At 43.7% G+C, this 20,431-nt stretch overlaps 1 protein-coding gene across 1 annotated transcript in view; it reads right to left on the bottom strand.

Annotated features, from left to right (window-relative positions):
- The window catches only part of NLRP5 (NLR family pyrin domain containing 5), a 30,672-nt gene extending 10,419 nt beyond the window's left edge, over positions 1-20,253 (bottom strand). The window contains 8 exon segments of the mRNA XM_021682292.1: positions 903-1,070; positions 2,577-2,747; positions 4,079-5,669; positions 5,765-5,773; positions 6,277-6,330; positions 9,352-9,707; positions 19,994-20,144; positions 20,232-20,253. Of these exon segments, the coding sequence (XP_021537967.1) occupies positions 903-1,070; positions 2,577-2,747; positions 4,079-5,669; positions 5,765-5,773; positions 6,277-6,330; positions 9,352-9,707; positions 19,994-20,144; positions 20,232-20,253 (2,522 nt within the window).
- Between the last annotated feature and the right edge of the window lie 178 nt (positions 20,254-20,431).

Here is a 20,431-nt window from a genome sequence, read left to right on the forward strand (position 1 = left end):
TATAATTATTATACTGTGTGCTAGGTCTCCAGGACCTATTTACCTACTAGTTGCAAATTTTACCTTTCAACAACCTATTTCTACTTTCCCCCACCCCCAGTCCCCGATAAACACCATTTTACTGTGTTTTTATGAGTTCAGCTTTTTTAAGATTCCATATGTGAGATCATAATGGTATTTGTCTTTCTCAGACTTATCTCAGTTTGCATAATGTCCTCAAGGTCCATACATGTTGTTGCAAATGGCAGGATTTCCTTCTTTCTCAAGACTACTTGCACTTGCTTATTGTTTGTCTTCCTCTCCAGAATGTCATCTCGATGACCCTGGCTTGGAATGGCAGCTCGCAGGTTACAGAGCAAAAACGCATGTGGTGCAAAGCGAAATACTCTTCCGCAGTTGCTCTGTGTCGATTAAAGCTCAAAACAGAGCTTATGTTTCTCTGTCTCAGCATGGCATCCAGTAGCAGTGTCTTTAGACCAAGTTAATCTAATTGACAAAACACATGCCCAGGATCTACAAAACCGTGTTAACAGCCCCAAACTGGAAATGACCACATGTCCCTGGACAGGTGAATGGCTACATTACTGCAATGTATCCATCCTACTGAATAGTACTCAGCCCTAAAAATGAACATGCGATTGATACCCAGAACAGCATGGATGATGGATCTGAGGGGCATTTGCTGATTGAAAAAAAGCCAATCTCGGGGGCGCCTGGGTGGCTCAGTCGGTTAAGCATCTGACTCTTGATTTTGGCTCAGGTCCTGATCTCAGGGTCACGAGATCGAGTCCAGATTGCCCTCTTCCTTTCTGATAGGTTTGCAACTTACTGCGAATGATTATTTAACAAGGAAAGACAACAACGACAAAGCCAAAAATGCAGAAGCCATACCCAGAATGTACCTCAAAGACTCCAGCAAGCAGTTTGGGTGTCTTAGTGCTTCACACGCCATCATCATATCTGCCTCCTTCAGGTGAGTGCTTTCCAAGTTCAGGTATTTAATATTACGGTTGGTAATGAGAGTCAACCAGAGATGACGAAGGCCCAGGGTAACCTGCGCACCTTTAAATCTACCCAATAGAAAGCAGAAAATACGACGAGACACAGGAGACAGCTGTATCCCAATTTTCCCCTTTCCCCTCCTCTCCCATTCCAACTCTCTTATCTCTCAACTGTTGGCATTTATGTAATCTTAAAGATTTTTAAAATTTTGTAAGTGATCTCTACACCCAATGTGTGGCTCGAACCCACAGCCCTGAGATCAAGAGTTGCACACTCCAGCCAGGTGGCCCACATTTAATTTTAAAGCAACAAATACTTGAGCATCTATGATGCATCAGGCACTGGAAACAGTATTAAGTGATGCTGATACTCCATGTTCTGATGGAGCTTGATCTCATGGGGAGACACTCATCAAAGAGCTGAACCAGAGTTATGCTGAAGAATGAAATATGGTCGGTCCATTAAGAACGGAGCTAGAGGGGCACCTGGCTGGCTCAGTCAGAGGAGCATGTGACTCTTTTGATCTTGGGGTCGTGAGTTGGAGCCCCATGCTGGGTGTAGAGATTGCTTAAAAATAAAATCTTAAAAAAAAAAAAACAGAACTATAAACAGATATGGTCAAGTTCAGGCTGAAGAGAAAGGTCAAATGTCCGAAGAGTGTGTATATCGTGACACCACTTGGATTTAAAAAAAAAGTCATTTGCCAATATATACATATAATTGCATGGGAAGTTGATGAGTAATTAGGGTGATAGGAAGTTGAAGAGGCATCAGAGGTTTTACCGAAAACCCTTGTAATGCCCGAATCTCGTTACCATTATGATGCGTTACTGCTGTATTACAAATACAGTGATGACACAGACTTAGGCTCATCACTGCGTGGCAAGAGCTAAGAGCAGGGGTTCCCAGGGAAACGCTAGGGTAAAGCCGGCAGAGGGGTTTGGTGCAGGACGGAGGTGAACAGGGCACTGTCAAGACTCTGGCATAGTCCAGCTTACGGAAACTACTTAGGGAAGGGATACAAGTGGCAAGAAGGGGAAGAGGTTTGTACGGAGAAGTTACATGTGCTTCTCCTGGTCTTGGAGGGAAGAGTCCAGAACAGAACCTTTGTCTGCAGCAGAACTAGCACCATCTCCTACTCCAGGTGCTTGGTGAGTACCCTGGGGTCTACCACAGACCCAGGACCTTATTGGGTGTTCAAATATTTGTTACCTTATTGATGAACGTAAAAGCATTAAGACCTGACTTAAAACCTCCCATGAGTCAAGTACTTTGATCTTGCAATGGCCTCGCGCTCCACCCCATTTGCCTGCAATGAGCTCCCCGCACCTTTGGCCCTAACAAACTCCTATTCAATCTTCAATACCCAGCGTGAATGAACCTGCCTCAATAATCCCTTCACAGGGTCTTGAGTTTCTCCCTATTGTGTGCTTTTGGGAGCTTGGCTCCTGTATCTTCCAAAGCAGTTATCCCCTCTGATTACATTCTCAGATGGGTCTTTTCTGGTAGGTGGGAGAAGAGAGTGGTGACAGAGCCATGCCAAGGGGCATGTACCAGGGGCCGGGTAGCCTTACATTAGATTCTGTATTTTACAGGTTGGCTGCCTCAGTTTGATGCAGAGGGTCTTCATGGCCCATTCATTCAGGATACTGCCACTCAGGTCCAGCTGTCGCAGGCTTGGGTGGGTGCTGAGTACGAAGCAGAGACTTTTCCAGCACTCATCAGCAAGGGTCTTAATCGGCGTCCTACATTGGAGAAGGAAATCAACATTGGCTTCCACTGGATGGGGTTTAACATGAGCATCTGCCACAACAGTGTCAGAGGAGAGGAACCAGGCTGTTATGGCAAGACGGGGAGGACTTCAGAGGTCCTGAGGTCAATTTAGTGATGTCGCTTTGTGCTTTGAATGCGTGCTTGCACACCCACCCTGCCTCCTGAACGGGGTACATACTAAGGTGATGCGGAGGCACCAGCTCTTGAATTGGGTTTGCCCTTAGAGTCTAGCTCCCCCTTGGATGTAAAATGGTGCAGCCACTGTGGAAAACAGTATGGAAGTTCCTCAAAAAAGTAAAAATAGAGCTACCGTATGATCCAGTGATTGCATTTATAAACATCGAATTTTGAAATTGAATTGAATTGAATTGAAATCAGGATCCTGAAGAGATCTGTGCACTATCATTCCCAACAGCCAAGATATGGAAACAACCTAAATGTTCGCTGATGGCTGATGGACGAATAAAGAAAACGTGACCCATACACGGATATATACACACCAGGGGATATTATTCAGCTTTAAAAAAAGAAGGAAATCCTGCCATTTGCAACAGCATGAACGAACCTAGAGGACGTTATGGTAAGTGAAATAAACCAGCAACAGAAAGATGCGTACGATCTCATATATAGAATCTAAAATAGCCAAACTCATGGAAGCAGAGAGAGGATGGTGGTTGCCCGTGGCTGGGGGAGGGGGAATGGGGCAATGTTGGTGGAAGGGTACAGAGTTTCAGTGACACAAGACGGATATCTAACATAGAGCAGTGTGACTGCCGATAACAATACTGTATCATATACTTGAAATTTGCAGCAACACACACACACAGAATGGTAACTAAGTGAGGTGATGGATATGCTAATTAGCTTAATCATGGTGATTATTTTACCAAGTTGTACATCTTAAATATGTATAATTTTTATTTGTCAATTATGCCTCTATAAAGATGAGAAGGAAGGGGCACTTGGGTGGATCAGTCAAACATCTGCCTTCGGCTCAGGTCATGATCTCGGGGTCCTGGGATGAAGCCCCGTGTTGGGCTCCCTGCTCAGGAGGGGGTCTGCTTCTCCCTTTGCCCCTTCCCTTGCTGTGCTAATAAACAAAATCTTAAAAAAAAAAAAAAAAGAGGGCATGTGTGGTGATGGACGCTGGGGGTTATATGCAACTAATGAATTGTAGAACACTGCATCAAAAACTAATGATGTACTATATGTTGGCTAATTGAACATAATAAAAAATAAAATATAGGAAGAAAAAAAGACTAAAATGGCAAAATTAAAAAAAAGAATAAAATGAAGGACTCACCCTTGAGGAATGAGGGGCTGTGCCTCAGTGAACTCATCCTTTGAGAAGCTCTCGTGGACATCTATACGAATTTTCTGCAAATACTGGCAACGCTGCAGACAGAAAGAGGACACCATCAAGTCCATTTGGCGGTTTATCGGAAGCCACACTTCCTGGAAGCTGTTCAATGCCAAGCGAACAAACTCTTCATCTTGAGTCTCGAAAAGACAGTGGAAGGCGTCCAGCGAGTCTGGTGGGGCGGGGGTGCTGGCCTGTTGCCCCAGCAGAGAGATCCAGCTCAGAAGCCCCTGCTTCACTGCCAGGGGAACATGACATCCAAGCAGGACTTCCAGAGCCCCCATCACTTCTTTGTTCATGAGGCCAAACAGGAAACGCTTCATCTGGAACAGGTGGGCATCAGAGCTGATCTGTTTGAGCTGCACCAAACTCCTCATGTTCTCCATGAACACAGGGTAGGGGTCCCTCTCCATTTCCAGTCCTTCCAGAACATAGTACAGGGCAGCAAAGAACTCCTGGAGGCTGACGTGAGGGAACATGTAGCACCTGTCGCCACCACGGTCTTGGAGGAGGAGGTTCGTGTGAAACAGAGCGGAGAGCTCAGACTCCCTGAGTCTGTGAACACCAAGGTCATCTCCATAAAACACAAACTTCCTGTTCCACACTCCCTGCACAGCCATGAAGCACACACTCTTCAAAACGGCTCTCTCTTCCTGGTTGAGACAGTGCCGGGAGGCATCTCGTGGAGTGAGCTGATGGAACACAAAAGTGGCATATAAACCCGTGAGAGTTTGGCAGGTAGGGGGAAGGCTCTTTCCCAATGCCTCCTGTAGATTCAGAGCATCGCAGATGAGCAACCCCAAGATGGGGACTTGGCACTTGTCCAAGAACGGGTGGTTGTCCACCACCAAATGCAAGACTTGTGTCTTCTGATGCTCATTCTTTGTGTGCCCAAGGAGCAACTGGATCCTTTTCTCCACAGAGATGCCCCCAACAAAGAGGTAACAGGGCGATGTGAGCATGGATTTGAGCTTCTCTATGCCTGTGTCTCTGATGGTGATCATCAGGGAGGACTCAGGGAGAAGGACTTTCTTCAGCAGACTACGCATCAGAACAGACATGGGTTGTTTAGCCGCCCAGTCTTCACAGAGATTTGTGTCATCGTCTTGGAAGGCGAAGTCCAGGTCATCGAAACCATCAACAACAAACAAGAGCCTTTCCGGTTGGGACATGATCTCCATCATTGGAACCTGGGAGTCTGGCCACTCTCTGGAAATTAAGTCTGCAAAGCTGCCCTCCCTCATGCATTGCATGTCTCTGGCACAGAGGAAGAAGACATAGGAGAACATGCCCTTGAAGAGGTCACCCTGTGCCCAGCACAGCAGGACCCTTCTGGCCAAAGTGGATTTCCCAATTCCTGATTTTCCATGCAAAACCACAGTGCGAGGCTGGAAGCCCCTCTGGTCTGGATTAAAAGCACCAAGCAATGTTTGCATTTCTGGACAGTCAGAGGCAAGGTTTTCAAAACCACGGTATTCATCCAATTCTGTAGCAAATTTTATCATCACGTAGCCCTTGTAGTCCCTTGTGTTATCTCCACGGCCCAAGTTGGACAGGGAAAGGGAGAAGAAAAACAGGAAACATTTTAAGAAAGTCTGGAATTTAGGAAAAAGCAAAAGCAAAACAAACCCCCAAACCCTGGATCTGGAATCAGTGGATCCTAAATCAGACAGTCTACATACATGGTTCTTTTGTCCCTTCCTAGCAGTGTACTGATAACAAGCTCCATCCCTCAAAGATCACTTCCTCAAAGCTTAGGAACATCCTACAAAATAGCTCTATTTGTCCCTTTAGCCTCATCTTTCTTTTCAGCACTTAATACCGGATACATTACATTTTTGTTGGCTTATTGTCCTTCTCCCCTCAGTAGACTCTACTTGATGCCCAAGTTCACCAGAATCATAGGTTTTTGGAATTTATCTTTATACCCAGTCCCTGTAGATGATCACAGTGAACATACGTGACTCTGTCCTTGGTGAGGATTCTAGGAGCTCTTGGGGAAGAGACTGATGCACCAGAGACAAATGTGGATGAGCAAAGGGACAGTGGACTCCTCTGCCACCCAAACTCCATAGACTGGTTTTCACCCAGCTCCATCCCAGGGCAGAAAAAAAAAAAAAATGCGAATCAGTTTTCTTTACCTTCTTCTTTTGTCTCGGCGGCTATGGCACCATCTTCTATAGCTTGTGAAATTTCTGCAATAAAGAGAGGAAGGATGGATTCCCCCACTCTTATGTGAGTATCCAAATCAGAGAGGGCACAGTCGTTGGGCATCTGCCTTCGGCTCAGGTCATGGTCCCAGGGTCCTGGGATCGAGCCCTGCATCGGGCTCCCTGCTCGGCGGGAAGCCAGCTTCTCCCTCTCCCACTCTCCCTGCTTGTGTTCCCTCTCTCTCTGTGTCTCTGTCAAATAAATAAATAAAATCTTTACAAAAAAAATAAAGCTAGGATAATAGTTTCTATGTTGTGGAGTTGCTCTGAAGATTAAATCAGGTGTTTTGTTGGAGGAATAGCACAGCCTCTGGCATGTAATAGCTACCACTTATCGACAATAATCATTATGTCTACTTATTAAAAAATAGTGTATTTCATATCATCACTAAATCACTAAGTAATCTTTAAATGCATAAGATACAATTTTATCCATGGAAAGATGATAATATATAGGACTCACCCTGTTAAGCTGACATTTACATTAAAATTGGAACAATTTATAACCTCTGGGATTCTGAGACTCTGACTCATCAATTGCTCAGACTTTCGTTTTGAAGGGGGTTTTCCTATCTGCAGCATGGACAAAGCTGTATCAACACAAAGTTGGTCCTGATTCTTTCAAGGTGTTAGACTTCGTGGTCAATGCTGACTGCTGGAAGATTAGTGATATACAAGTGGTAGTGTGGGTAACAGTGGGGAATGCATGTTGTCTATGCAAGCCTACATCTTTCCCTCTATGTTTTGGCTTCACTGCTTTGATCCCTTTTGTTAGTCTCCCTTTTCCTTCACTGAAGTATGAGCTTCATGAATGCAGGGGATTTGCACATACTTGTACACAGATGTAACATAAGTACAGAGAGCAGGGCCTGGCTTGTCACCAGTTCTCAAATATTTGGGGAATTGTACTGAATCTGGTTTCATGCTATCTGGATCTCTCCACCAAAGCCTCCAAAACAGATCCTTAGGTGGAGCTTGTCCTGGCAAGGTCATGAAGTTCCCCAAACTGAAGATGGGAAACCAGAGAGTTGTAAGAAAGCTTTAAGATCACAGAGTTCTCTTGGACTTAGAATAAGAAAGACCATGATTACTAGATGCTCAGAAGCCATACAGTCAGCTAACAACAGGATGCCAGACTAGAAAGAACATTGGACTATCAGAAGTCATGGTTCAAGTCCTGGATGGGCCACGAACTAATCACCACATGGCTTTAGACACATCCATTGTCCCACCGAATCCACACTGACCTGGCACTTCTTTCATGCTTGGTTCTTGGTCATTCTTCATTTGTGTAGAGTTTTCTGGTATTTCAGGCAGTGAATATTCTGCAACAGAGAGGAGATGACACAATAGTCTCAGTAAAGTCATAGCAATTACCCAGACGAGGGATGAGAGCATCCCCTGCCCAAATTACTGAGGGGAACCAAGACAAACCTCAGGATCTCACAGTTTGTTCCATGACTAGCTGGTAATGGAGACAATGGAGTCAGATCCTCCAGTGCCACCAGCACAGTGAAGCAGCAGAGACTGGTCACAAAGAGCGCTCAGAGTTTGAACTTGTAAATTCCAGTCCCATTTTGCTGTGTGGCCTTGGGTTATTCACATGATGAGGCAGTATATTATGGTTATCAAGAGTTTATCTTCAAGAGTCATCCTCAGCACCTGTCTTGAACTTCAACTAGTTAGTTAACTACTCACTAGAGGCCTGTGAATTATCCAAATAGAGGTGTCCAACTCATGAGTTCTAACACTGACCACTCTTTCTCCAGTCAACATATTTTCCACACAGGACTTTTCTGAAGGTCAGAAGGGATGGCTTCTCTTAAAGTCCTTTGCAGCTGTAGATGTCGAGTTACATCTAGGGATGGCATACCTATAGTCTTTAGGGCCAATCTGACTGCTTGCCCTTGGGACTCTAAGTTCTCTTTCTTTCTTCCTTTCTTTTAAAAAAAAATTTTTTTTTTAGATTTTATTTATTTGCGAGAGAGAGAATGAGAGACAGAGAGCATGAGAGGGAGGAGGGTCAGAGGGAGAAGCAGACTCCCTGCTGAGCAGGGAGCCCGATGCGGGACTCGATCCCGGGACTCTGGGATCATGACCTGAGCCGAAGGCAGTTGCTTAACCAACTGAGCCACCCAGGCACCCCTTCCTTTCTTTTTTTAAAAGATTTTATTTATTTATTTGAGAGAGAGAGCGAGTGCGCACACACGAGCAGGGGGAAGGGTAGAGGAAGAAGCAGAATCCCCACCAAGCAGGGGGCCCAATGTGGGACTCGATCCCAGGACCCTGGGATCATGACCCATGCTGAAGGCAGATGCTTAACCGACTGAGCCACCCTGGACTCTAAGTTTTCTGTCCACAATTGAAGAGAAGAATTCCTCCTGATAAAGGAGGGCTATTTTTTCTACTACCTTTCTCCTAAATACCCTACGCTAATCACACAGTTTGATCCAAATACGTTGCTATAATATGGACACCAATGGTCTGACAAGATCAGTCCTTAGAAGAGTTCCTTGAACTTTAGTCCTTTAGCTTGGGGCAAGAAATATGGGAGACACCCACTGTACAACCACCATAGTGTTCTCAATAAATGAATGAAGATTTGTTAACAACTTCGTATACATTAGGTTATTGAGTCTGCAACAGCATCAAAGTTACTGTTCCAAGATGTAGAACCCAAGGGGATTTGCCCAAAGTCACACATAGAACAAGTGGAAGGTCCAGAGCTCAAGCTTAGCACTTAAGACTCCAAATCCTGTCTACAAACTTCAACCAAATTCTGTCTGGGTAGAGCGTCTGTCTACTCATTTCTTTTCTTTTTTCACAGGCTGGAGACTGCTCTAATTTCTAGCCAGACAGGATGACTAATGAGTGACTTCTCACAGTTCAGACTCATGCCATGGAGGTGGACCCAGTTAGTGACCAAGGATCCCTCTCCATTTCCATGGAAGCTTGAGGTAATCTCCTTTCTCTTCCACCCCCAGATTTGCCCCAAGTCTTACTCACTTTTCATCTCTTTCCTTGCCTTCTCAGAGAGTGTGGACAGGTTCATCTTTTCAAAGATGTGAATGGATATTTTCCAGGCAAGAGATTCTTTATAATGCTCATGCAAGAGGGAGGCTAGATGTTCCACATTGGCATTGTTCACTTCAACCCATGGAAAAGAGCACATTGCCAACTCTGAAGCTTTTTCCCTGAGCAATTCCTTAAATGTCTGAAACTCTTCCTTGCTTAGCTGCTTGAAACACCATTGCAGTCCATAGTTGGAAAAGGAGGGTAATTTGGCTTCTGTCATCTTAGTGCAAGGCTAAGAGCTCAGATTTTGATGGAAAAGTGGGTTCTTTAATATGGAGAAATGGTACCTGTGAAAGAGTAATAAGATTCAAAAGAGAATCTTGCATCAAATTCTCAAGTTCATACAACCAACCTCGTCAACTCACTAGAAACAACATTTTCTGTTCCTTTTGTGAAATACACAGAGAAGCCCAATTCATGGGTAACAATTCTTCATAGACTTAAAATTACTTGACATTATATCTATTTATCTTGTTATGAAAATATAAACTCTGGGATGTTTTGCTGCCCTATCCCTAGTTCCCGAAACAGCACCTGGCATAGAGTCAGAATAAAAACACTTAAAGAATACAAAAACACTAACTGGGAGGTAGATGTGCACTGCTACATTTATTGCAACATTATTTACAATAGCTAAATTATGGAAACAACCCAACTGTCCACCTATTGAGAATCATTAAAAAAGATGTGGTATATACACAGTGGAATATTATTCAGCCATAAAAAAGAATAAAATCTTGCAATTTACAATAACATGGATAGGCCTGAAGGGTATTATGCTAAGTGAAATAAGTCAGACTGAGAAAAACAAGTACCATATGATTTCAGTTATAGGTGGAATTTAACAAACAAAACAAATGAGCCAATGAAAAGGAAAGAGAGAGAGAGAGACAAACCATGCAACAGACTCTCAACTGTAGGGAACTGATGGTCAGTAGAGGGGAGGTGGGTGGGGACATGGGGGAAACAGGTGATGGGGATGAAGGAGTGCACTTGTCCTGATGAGCACTGGGTGATATATGGAAGTATTGAACCACTATATTGTCCACCTGAAACTAATATAACAACAACAAAAACCCAAAACACTTGTCAGTGATGCTCTTGGCTAATATGTTATACTCATGGAAACTGGCAAATAAGTTACCACCATTTACGGAAAATTAGTCACTCTATTTATTTAAAGTAGGCTCTACACCCAACATGGGGCTTAAACACACGACCCTGAGATCAAGAGTTGCATGACAGCCAGGTGCCTGAATCACACAGTTTTTAGATCAGTTGATTCCTTTTGTGTCTGTTAACATAACATGAAGTTACATAAACATAGAGTTTTGGTGTAAAAATGGATAAATATTTGAAAGTCTTATCTGATAAGGGTCTTGTATCTAAAAAGTAGAAAACCCTTTATAATAAAAAAAATCTAATTAAAAGTGGGCAAATGATCTGAATAGACATTTCTCCAAAGATACAGAAATGGCAGATGAACACATGATAAGACGCTCAACATCATTAGCAATCAGAACTGATTCCATACCCCCGACCCCCTAAATCAGCTTGTTCTATAGGTGCACATCCATGAGCTGTGCCATGCATTTCTTCTCCAAGTTCTCTGGAAGGCTTGTCTGTGATGACAAACATTTTGTACTTATTAAGAATGCTCCAGGAAGAATTCTTAAACCTGGCAAATCTCCTCTTCCACCATTATATGGCCCCTATAAACAGTGACAACCAATGTTGGTTGGGCATTTTTAGGCTGCTCTGGTCTTCCCCAACCATTACTTTGTGGTGGAAAAGAAAGCAATCAAAGGGATATCCTATAATATATAATAAAACACTTTAAGGGGTCAAGTAGATGGCAACTTGTTTTCCCCCCCAGGAGCCCTATTAGGGTGGAAGTTAGCTGTGCTCGATGTTCCTACACTTGCTGTACTTCTGAGACTGATCTGTAGATACCCACTGAGGTCCTATCTAGCTCCTTCCTGGTACTGGAACCTTCCCACGAAAGTACAACCAGACTGCAGGGGACAGGTCTGGTCAAACTCGGAGTTTTGCTGCTGCTGCTGAGGCAGATGGGGGGACATCTGCTCTCTCTTCCCTTGACCCACACACTTGTTTCTGGTAGGTCCTCTCTGCCCCGCTGCCTGCCGTGCTAAGATTATTTCAGTTTCCTATGAGAAAGTCAGGATAAAGAAACTGACGATTATAACATACATGGAAGGGAACACAGAAGGAAGGGCTCTGTGCTGGTCAAAGAAGGGGACATAAAGATGCCATTGTGACAAAACGCTTCATTTCCCAAGTTTGAGTATTTCAAACGCTGCTTTCAGAGATGAAGTGGTCTACGTGGGCACAAGGATATGAACTAAAAAAACAAAAACAAAAAACAGCAACTGGTTATGGCTTTTAAATGTACTTGAAATCAATGGTATAATTAATATAAAAAAAATTCCAATGATGTCCCATGTTTGACATTAAGCTAGCAGCGTCCATAATGTTTGATCATGCACTGCGTCATTACGGTGTAGGAAAAAGATGCTCCTACGTTTTTGGTGGAAGTATAAACTCATGCCATCTCTTTGGGGGACAATTTGGCAAGATCTGTGCATTTTAAAATGCAAATATTATTAGACACAGGCTTGTGTGTAGCATCAAGACTGAAGACCATTGATCCATAATAGGTGGGTTAATTTAAGCAATTAAGCACTCTGCATCCTTAAAAATGCTCAATCAGCACAAAATGGTGCCCCAGTCTGTAGGACATTAACATAATCCAACCCCACCCCCAGCCCGCCTGCCACAGGATCTTTGGGGGATGAGCAGAAAGTGGGTTGAGTGGGGGAGGATGAACTAACTGGGCCAAGGCAAATGTTAGGAGTTAGTTGGACAGATAGGCAGTCAGGGCCAGGATCCCCCAAAAGAAAATATGGGGTCAGGACAGCTAAGATAAAACAACACTGACATCCTGTTTTGCAGCTTAGACAGACGACACTGACATTCTGCTTCGCAGCCTTTACAGAAATGATTCTGCAAAACATCCTAAAATAAGACAATTAACCATAAAACATTTGTCACTATCGTGGGCAAGGGGCAGTTAAGACATAAGCCCCTCAGATGTCAGCCAAAAAAGACCATCGGCATGTAGACATTAACCTAATAGGTAGACAGATACGTGACCAGAGCCCTGATTGGCATGACTCAGTACACTCTGATTGCTTAAGACAGCTCTGCAAAAGAGCTCATAAAAAGTCCTAAACTTAGAAACTCCAAGGGCAACCCTCTTCGGCCCCTTCCCTCTCCGGGAGCTTTATGATATTACTCAATAAACTTTGCTTTGCTGTCTACCACTCTTCCTCTGGTCTACCTCTTCATTCTTCGAAGTGGTGTGACCAAGAAGTTTGCGTACTAAAGGCAGAGAATTTCTGCAAACAGAAGAACACTTTTCACTTTATGCCTTCTCATATGGTTTGCCTTTTCAAAATAATACTACCATTAAAAATCATTTTAGAAGCAACTAGAAATGTATTTTACTAACACAATTCTTACCATTACTCATCTATGAGAGACCCCCCCCCCCAAAAAAAAGCACCAGGAAGAGGGAGCCAGGTAAACATTACTAACGATGGGGAGAAGTTTATGTGCTGATTACTCAGAGCCCTTTCAAGAACATCAACTTTTCTGCACATTCCTATATATTTATGAAGAACACTGACCATATTGGTGGAAAAAGGGAAAATACTTATTTCTAACAAGTTAAAAAGTTTACATCCTAACCACAGAGCAATTAAAATTTTAAACTAAAATTTCCTAATTTTTTTCCTAGCATAAAACAACTTGGATACATGGAGATTGAAAACAAAATACCCCCCCCACCCCCAATCTCCCAACTCTTTGGTTAAGTGACTAAATGAATATGGGAAGCTCATTTAAAAGAGAATGAATTTCAGATTGCCACACCTGAACACTGATATAGACATGATTTGAATTAAATGTTTGCTTTACCGTGCAAAGCCATCACTGAAGGGATCAGAGGAGCAAGAAGAGAACCATGGCTGTAAGAAGCCACAAAAATCTCAGTGATCTTGGGAAGGTTATTTTTTTGGATGAGATGAGTGACAAAGTTTATATGCTCAGAGTGAAGAGTAAGTAAAGGTACAAGCAGCAAATAAAAAAACTAAATGAGTACTTAACTCTTTTCTAAACCCCTTCTTAGACAACTTACAGCAACTCATTTGAACTTCCCGTAAGTAATGTCAATATACAAAGAGCATTATTGTCTTCACTTTCCAGAGTTGAAAGCCGAGGTTCTGTGAAGTTGAACAGCTCGCTCTGCTTTAGGAAAAAGCATTTTAACGCATACCTAATTAGAATGCTCCACCTCTTCCAAAGCATCCCAGAGAGGGAGCTGATAATGAAACCCAACAGAGTAGAGGGGAGGAGAGCCCAGGTAGGACTAGCAGTCCTAGGCAGATGGACGCCTTCCCCTGTAAAACTGAAGAGGGACTGGGGAGAAGGTAAGGACATTATTCCCATAGAGGCAGGATTGTAGGTTGGAAGAATGTAAACTAAGAGTGGTGGTTAATGTTATTTTCTGGAAATAAAAGACTAACCAAAGCTCTCCCTTTGTCTCTGTCCTTTATAACCTCTACCTGCAACAGCTCTTTGCATGGGGACCCTGAATGATCCCATAGAAGCAGTCAAGACTACAGGGCTGGAGATCAGTCACACGCCGTTCTGAACATGGATTCACCCCTTGCTACCCCATGCAAAGCCATTTAATTCATCTGTGGCTCAGTTTCCTCACTCGACAAAGAACACCCTCAGGACTGAAGAGCACTTCAATAACCGTCAGCCGGAACTAACATATAATTAGCACACTTAACACAGTGACACCCCCGATCTCCCACAAGTCCAGACGTCAGCTCATCTTGGACTCCCAGCCACAGCATCCGCGACTCTGTCCTTTATTTTATTTTTATTTTTTTTGTTTTCTTCCTTATGTAGTGTTCAATGATTCATTGGTTGCGTATAGAACCCAGTGCTCATCACATCACACGCCCTCCTTAATGCCCATCACCTGGCTGCCCCATCCCTCCACCCACCTCCCTTTCTGCAACCCTCAGTTTGTTTCTGGGAGTCAAGAGTCTTTATTTTAGGCCCAGAGGCTGGGAAGGATTGAGGACCGTACCCCAAGCAAATGTGAAAAACACATGGGGCATGTGGGGGCACAGAGCAGAACTCAAAGAATAGGTCTGAATCAGTAAATGGAGAAAGAAAGGAGAAGGAGAAGGCACTAAGAACAAGACAGGATAAAATACTCACTGACTCGCCTCCTCGCCTACCAAACCAGAGCCTGCTCCCCAGCCCACGGGCAACCACACAGTGATGGGCTTTGGGGAATCCTGGGCCAGTGACGTTGTTGCTCCCCATTGGCTGCCCTGGGTTCGGAATGGCCAGACCCAGGATGGATGTGGAGGAGCTGCTTTCTGCACCTGTATGCACTGCCCCTCCCACCTGTCCTAACGCTCGTGGTGAAGACGCTGCCTCCACCTCAGCACACCTGTGCCCAGCCTCCACTGGGCTGTCCCACAGCAATAATTGTGCGTGGGTCCTTATTTTACACAACCTGTATTTACTGACCACTGTCTAATGCTGCTGCTGTTGTAGGTTCAATCTGCTTTCTCCATAAAACTCTTATCTGGATTCCCTGTGAACTCAAATAAGCATTTGTTTGTTGTCAGAAGAACGTTCTCCAAAATTCTCCCCTTCTCAAGTGTCCATCCTGGGTAATAGAAATACCAGCCACTTGGTGCCGTGAGTCTCCACATTAGTGGTGATCTCCCAGAGTTTTTCTATCCTGTCCCTCGTGGCTTTATTGGGATATAACTGACAACACTGTAAGTTTAAGCTATGCAACGTATTGATTTGATACGCTGATTCACTGCAAAATGATTACCAGCTGTGGACAGATAGCCCCTACTACAGTAGTTCCCAAACTTTACCCCAGATTAGAATCACCTGGGGGAACTTTTAAAAACCCTTGATGCCTGAGCCACACCCTATTCCAATTGAGTCTGGAGGTCTGAAGTGCCCCCCGCCAGGTAAGACGCTGCGCCACAAAACCTGGGGACACTGTCATACTTTCAAGCCTGGCTCTTCCCAAGGCACATTCCCCTATTGCTTTAGCAAAGGGGTGTCTCCTGGGCCTTATGGGGAACATGTCAGTGGGTGGATTCTCTGGCTTTCTGTTGCCCAGCTCTGAGCCTGTTGACCCCAGGCAAGGTGGGTCAGCCTCACCTCATTCACTGTGGTGGTGCCTCACCATCAGCTCCAGCTGTTAAATTCTGGGCTCTGGAGAACAAATTAAAGCCAACTCTAAATGGAGAGTTTGACTTTGACGGACCTTTATTTTTCTCTACCCCTTAAGGATGGTGTGAGGGTGGGAGTGGGGTTGAGGATCCCAACTGCTCTGACTTTTGTAACAAAAACCCTTTTGGAGATCACTGCTTTGTAATATAGCTTGAAATCGGGCAATGTGATGCCCCCAGCTTGTTTTTCTTTTTCAACATTTCCTTGGCAACTCAGGGTCTTTTCTGAATCCATACAAATTTTAGGATTGTTCCAGCACTTTGAAAAATGTCATTGGAATTTTGATCAGGATGGCATTGAAGGTATAGATTGCTCTGGGTAGCATAGACATTTTAACAATATTCATTCTTCCAATCCATGAGCACGGAATGTTTTTCCATCTTTTTGTGTCATCTTCAATTTCTTTCATGAATGTTCTGTAGTTCCTAGAGTATACATCCTTTACCTCTTTGGTTAGGTTTATTCCGAGGTATCTTGTGGTTTTTTGGTGCTATTGTAAATGGAATCGTTTCTCTAATTTCTCTTTCTATAGTGGCATTGTTAGTGTATAAGAAAGCAACTGATTTCTGTGCTTTCATTTTGTATCCTGCCAAATTACTGAATTGCTGTATGAGTTCTAGTAATTTGGGGGTGGAGTCTTTAGGGTTTTCCACATAAAGTATCATGTCATCTGGGAAAAGAGAGAGTTTGACTTCTTCTTTGCCAATTTGAATACCATTTATTTCTTTTTGTTGTCTGATTTGTTGCTAGGATTTCTAGTACTATGTTGAACAATAGTGGCTAGAGTGGGCATCCTTGACGTGTTCCTGATCTTAAGGGAAAGGCTCTCAGCTTTTCCCCATTGAGGATGATATTTGCTGTGGGTTTTTCATAGATGGATTTTATGAACTTGAGGAATGTTCCCTCTATCCCTATACTCTGAAGAGTTTTAATCAGGAAGGGATGCTGTATTTTGTCAAATGCTTTTTCTGCATCATTTGAGAGGACCATATATCTCCTCTCTCTCCTCTTATTAATGTGTTCTATCACATTGATTGATTTGCAAATGTTGAACCACTGTTGCATCCCAGGGATAAATCCCACTTGGTTGTGCTGGATAATCCTTTTAATGTATTGTTGGATCTTATTAGCTAGGATTTTGTTGAGGATTTTAGAATCCATATTCATCAGGGATATTGGTACTGGCACAAAAACAGACATATAGACCAATGGAACAGAATAGAGAGCCCAGATATGGACCCTCAACTCTATGGTCAAATAATCTTCGACAAAGCAGGAAAAAATATGCAATGGAAAAAAGACAGTCTCTTCAATAAATGGTGCTGGGAAAATTGGACAGCCACATGCAGAAGAATGAAACTCAACCATTCTCTAACACCATCCACAAAGATAAACTCAAAATGGATGAAAGACCTCAATGTGAGACAGGAATCCATCAAAATCCTAGAGGAGAACATAGGCAATAACCTCTTTGACATTGGCGACAGCAACTTCTTTCAAGATACAGCTCCAAAAGCTAGTGAAACAAAAGCAAAAATGAACTTTTGGGACTTCATCAAGATAAAAAGCTTCTGCACAGCAAAGGAAACAGTCAACAAAACAAGGAGGCAACCGACAGAATGGGAGAAGATATTTGCAAATGACACTACAGATAAAGGGCTGATATCCAAGATCTATAAAGAACTTCTCAAAGTCAACACCCAAAAAACAAATAATCCGGTCAAAAAATGGGCAGGAGACATGAACAGACACTTCTCTGAAGAAGACATACAAATGGCTAACCAGACACATGAAAAAATGTTCATCATTAGCCATCAGGGAAATTCAAATCAAAACCACATTGAGATACCACCTTACACCAGTTAAAATGGCAAAAATTCACAGGGCAAGAAACAACAAATGTTGGAGAGGTTGTGGAGAAAGGGGAACCCTCTTACACTGTTGGTGGGAATGCAAGTTGATACAGCCACTTTGGAAAACAGTGTGGAGGTGCCTCAAAAAGTTAAATATAGAGCTACCTTATGACCCAGCAATTGCACTCCTGGGTATTTACCCCCAAGACACAGATGTAGTGAAAAGAAGGGCCATATGCACCCCAATGTTCATAGCAGCAATGTCAGCAATAGCCAAATGGTGGAAGGAGCCGAGATGCCCTTCAACAGATGAATGGATAAAGATGTGGTCCATATGTACAATGGAATTTTACTCAGCCATCAGAAAGGATGAATACCCAACTTTTACGGCAACATGGATGGGACTGGAGGAGATTATGTTAAGTGAAATAAGTCATGCAGAGAAAGTCAATTATCATATGGTTTCATTTATTTGTGGAACATAAGGAATAACATGGAGGATATTAGGAGAAGGAAGGGGAAAATGAAGGGGGGAAATCAGAGGGAGAGATGAACCATGAGAGAGTATGGACTCTGAGATACAAACTGAGGGTTTTAGAGGGGAGGGGGTAGGGGGGATTGGTTAGCCTGGTGATGGGTATTAAGGAGGGCACGTACTGCAGGGAGCACTGGGTGTTACACGAAAACAATGGATTGTGGATCACCACATCAAAAACTAATGATGTATTGTATGGTGACTAACATAACATAATAAAATTAAAAAAAAAAAAAACAACCCTTTTGGAGAGCAGAGAAAGCAACGCAGGTAATATGCTCATTATTTCCTGTAGAAAAAGATGATTTTTCAAAAGAAAAAAAATGTATGGCTGCTTCTAGATCTTTGAGTTCCAAATGCTGTCCTAATACTTCAATCATGAACGGCATAGTTTAGACTTGAAAGAGTTCCATCTGCCCTGTGACATACAGTCCCTTCCCATTTGGTTAGAGGGGAGGTCACCTGCGCGTTCCTACACTTCTTGACGTCCTGCGGACCACTCTCTAGAGCAAGGCTCTAGTTCAGCCTGCTGCGTGTCCAAGAAACATCTCCCTTAACTTGTTCTATTGTATTAATGGACTAAACCCATTAAAAAGTTAGGAGTCACACTTCATTTTTTAAGAGAGTTCCTTAAACACAAGGTGAGGGACACCTGAGTGGCTCAGTTGGTTGAGTGACCAACTCTTGGTTTCGGCTCAGGTCGTGATCCTGGAGTGGTGAGATTGAGCGCCACGTCAGGCTCTGTGCTCAGCATGGATTCTGCTTCAGATTCTTTCCCTACCGCTCCCACTCTCTCTCTTTCTCAAATAAACAAAATCTTTAAAAAAAATTATGTGATTTCCCTTTTCCATCCCCTGCTGTATTATCTTCCTTGGAAATGTCCCCTGGACACTTTTTCAGACAAGGAACAAATTTCTTCTTTTTTTTTTAAGATTTTATTTTTAGTAATCTCTACACCCAACATGGGGCTCAAACCCACAACCCCGAGATCAAGAGTCTCATGTTCCACTAAGAGAGCCAGCCCAACACCCCCGAGATTTCTTCCTTCTCAACAGTTTGATATACTAGTCTACTGGTAAATAAATCACACTTGAAAAGTTTTTGAAGTGCATTCATGTATACATTTTTAATTAAATTCTTCCAATAACCTCAAAGGCCAGTCAGATATTTTTCAGAGACAATGTTAGCATGACAGATTCAGAGACATCTGGAAGCCAGGGGTGGAGGTGGGCTGGTGCCCCCAACTCAGTGACTAATCTGTGTCTAACACATGGCCCTCAGCATCTCCGAGGGAGGTGCTTAGAGGTCACGCCCCACACCATTTTCCGGAACCAACTGGGCCATTCCAGACTCAGAATGGCCCACAGAATAGGCCAACAATTCCCAAGGAAGAAAGTATCCAGGGCACCACCGGATCATTCTATCCATCTTGCCTCATCCCAGCAATCAGCGCTCCAGTCCTGTACGATCCTCAGGATTTTGTTCTTCACAACTGGGCCCTCCAGCCTCGTCATCATATTTGGGGCATAATTCTGTTTCGTCTCCCTGTGAAAGGTAAGAATCAGGCTTTGTACCCTCACATTTGGTTTTCTTCTGCGGTCCTAGAGAAGTACGCACAACCTCAAGGACAGAAATTCACCACGCCGGAGACCACTCTGGTCCCACGCGGCAGACCGAGAACAATGGTGCTGCGCTTGGGAGTCAGGGATGGAGTCCAAGGGCCTCGGTTCGACCACTTACTGAGTGCGGTCAGCAGCCTCCGCCAGCTCAGTGATCCTGCCCCCTGTTACTCACACTCTGGTGGAGTCTCCTCCCTCACTGGGCTATGGTTCGTCTGTGTGACCAAAAGAGTAAGGCCGAAGTGGTGGACGCCACTTTCAACAGGAAGTAATCAAAGACTGCGGTCTTTTTTTGGGTGCTCTCTCTCTCACTTGTTGTGGAGGAAGCCAGCTGCACTGTCATGAGCAGCCCTACAGGGAGCATTGAGGACTCTGGCCCACAGCCATATGGGTCAGTGTGGAAATATCTAGTCTCCATCCAACTCCAGTCAGGCTTACCTGAGGCCTCAGGGAAGACCATGAGCTAGACCCACCCAGTCAAACTGCTTCCGTATTTCTGACCCTCAGAAATTTTATAAGGAAATTCATGTGTGTTGCCTTAAGTGACTAAACTTTGAGGTAAATTTGTTACAGGGCAACAGACAAGGAATACTCCAGGTGTCGTTACAACCTCCACCCAGAATCCACCGCTCGCTGAG

Source organism: Neomonachus schauinslandi, chromosome 16 (assembly GCF_002201575.2).
Source record: "Neomonachus schauinslandi chromosome 16, ASM220157v2, whole genome shotgun sequence".
Classification (NCBI taxonomy): domain Eukaryota; kingdom Metazoa; phylum Chordata; class Mammalia; order Carnivora; family Phocidae; genus Neomonachus; species Neomonachus schauinslandi.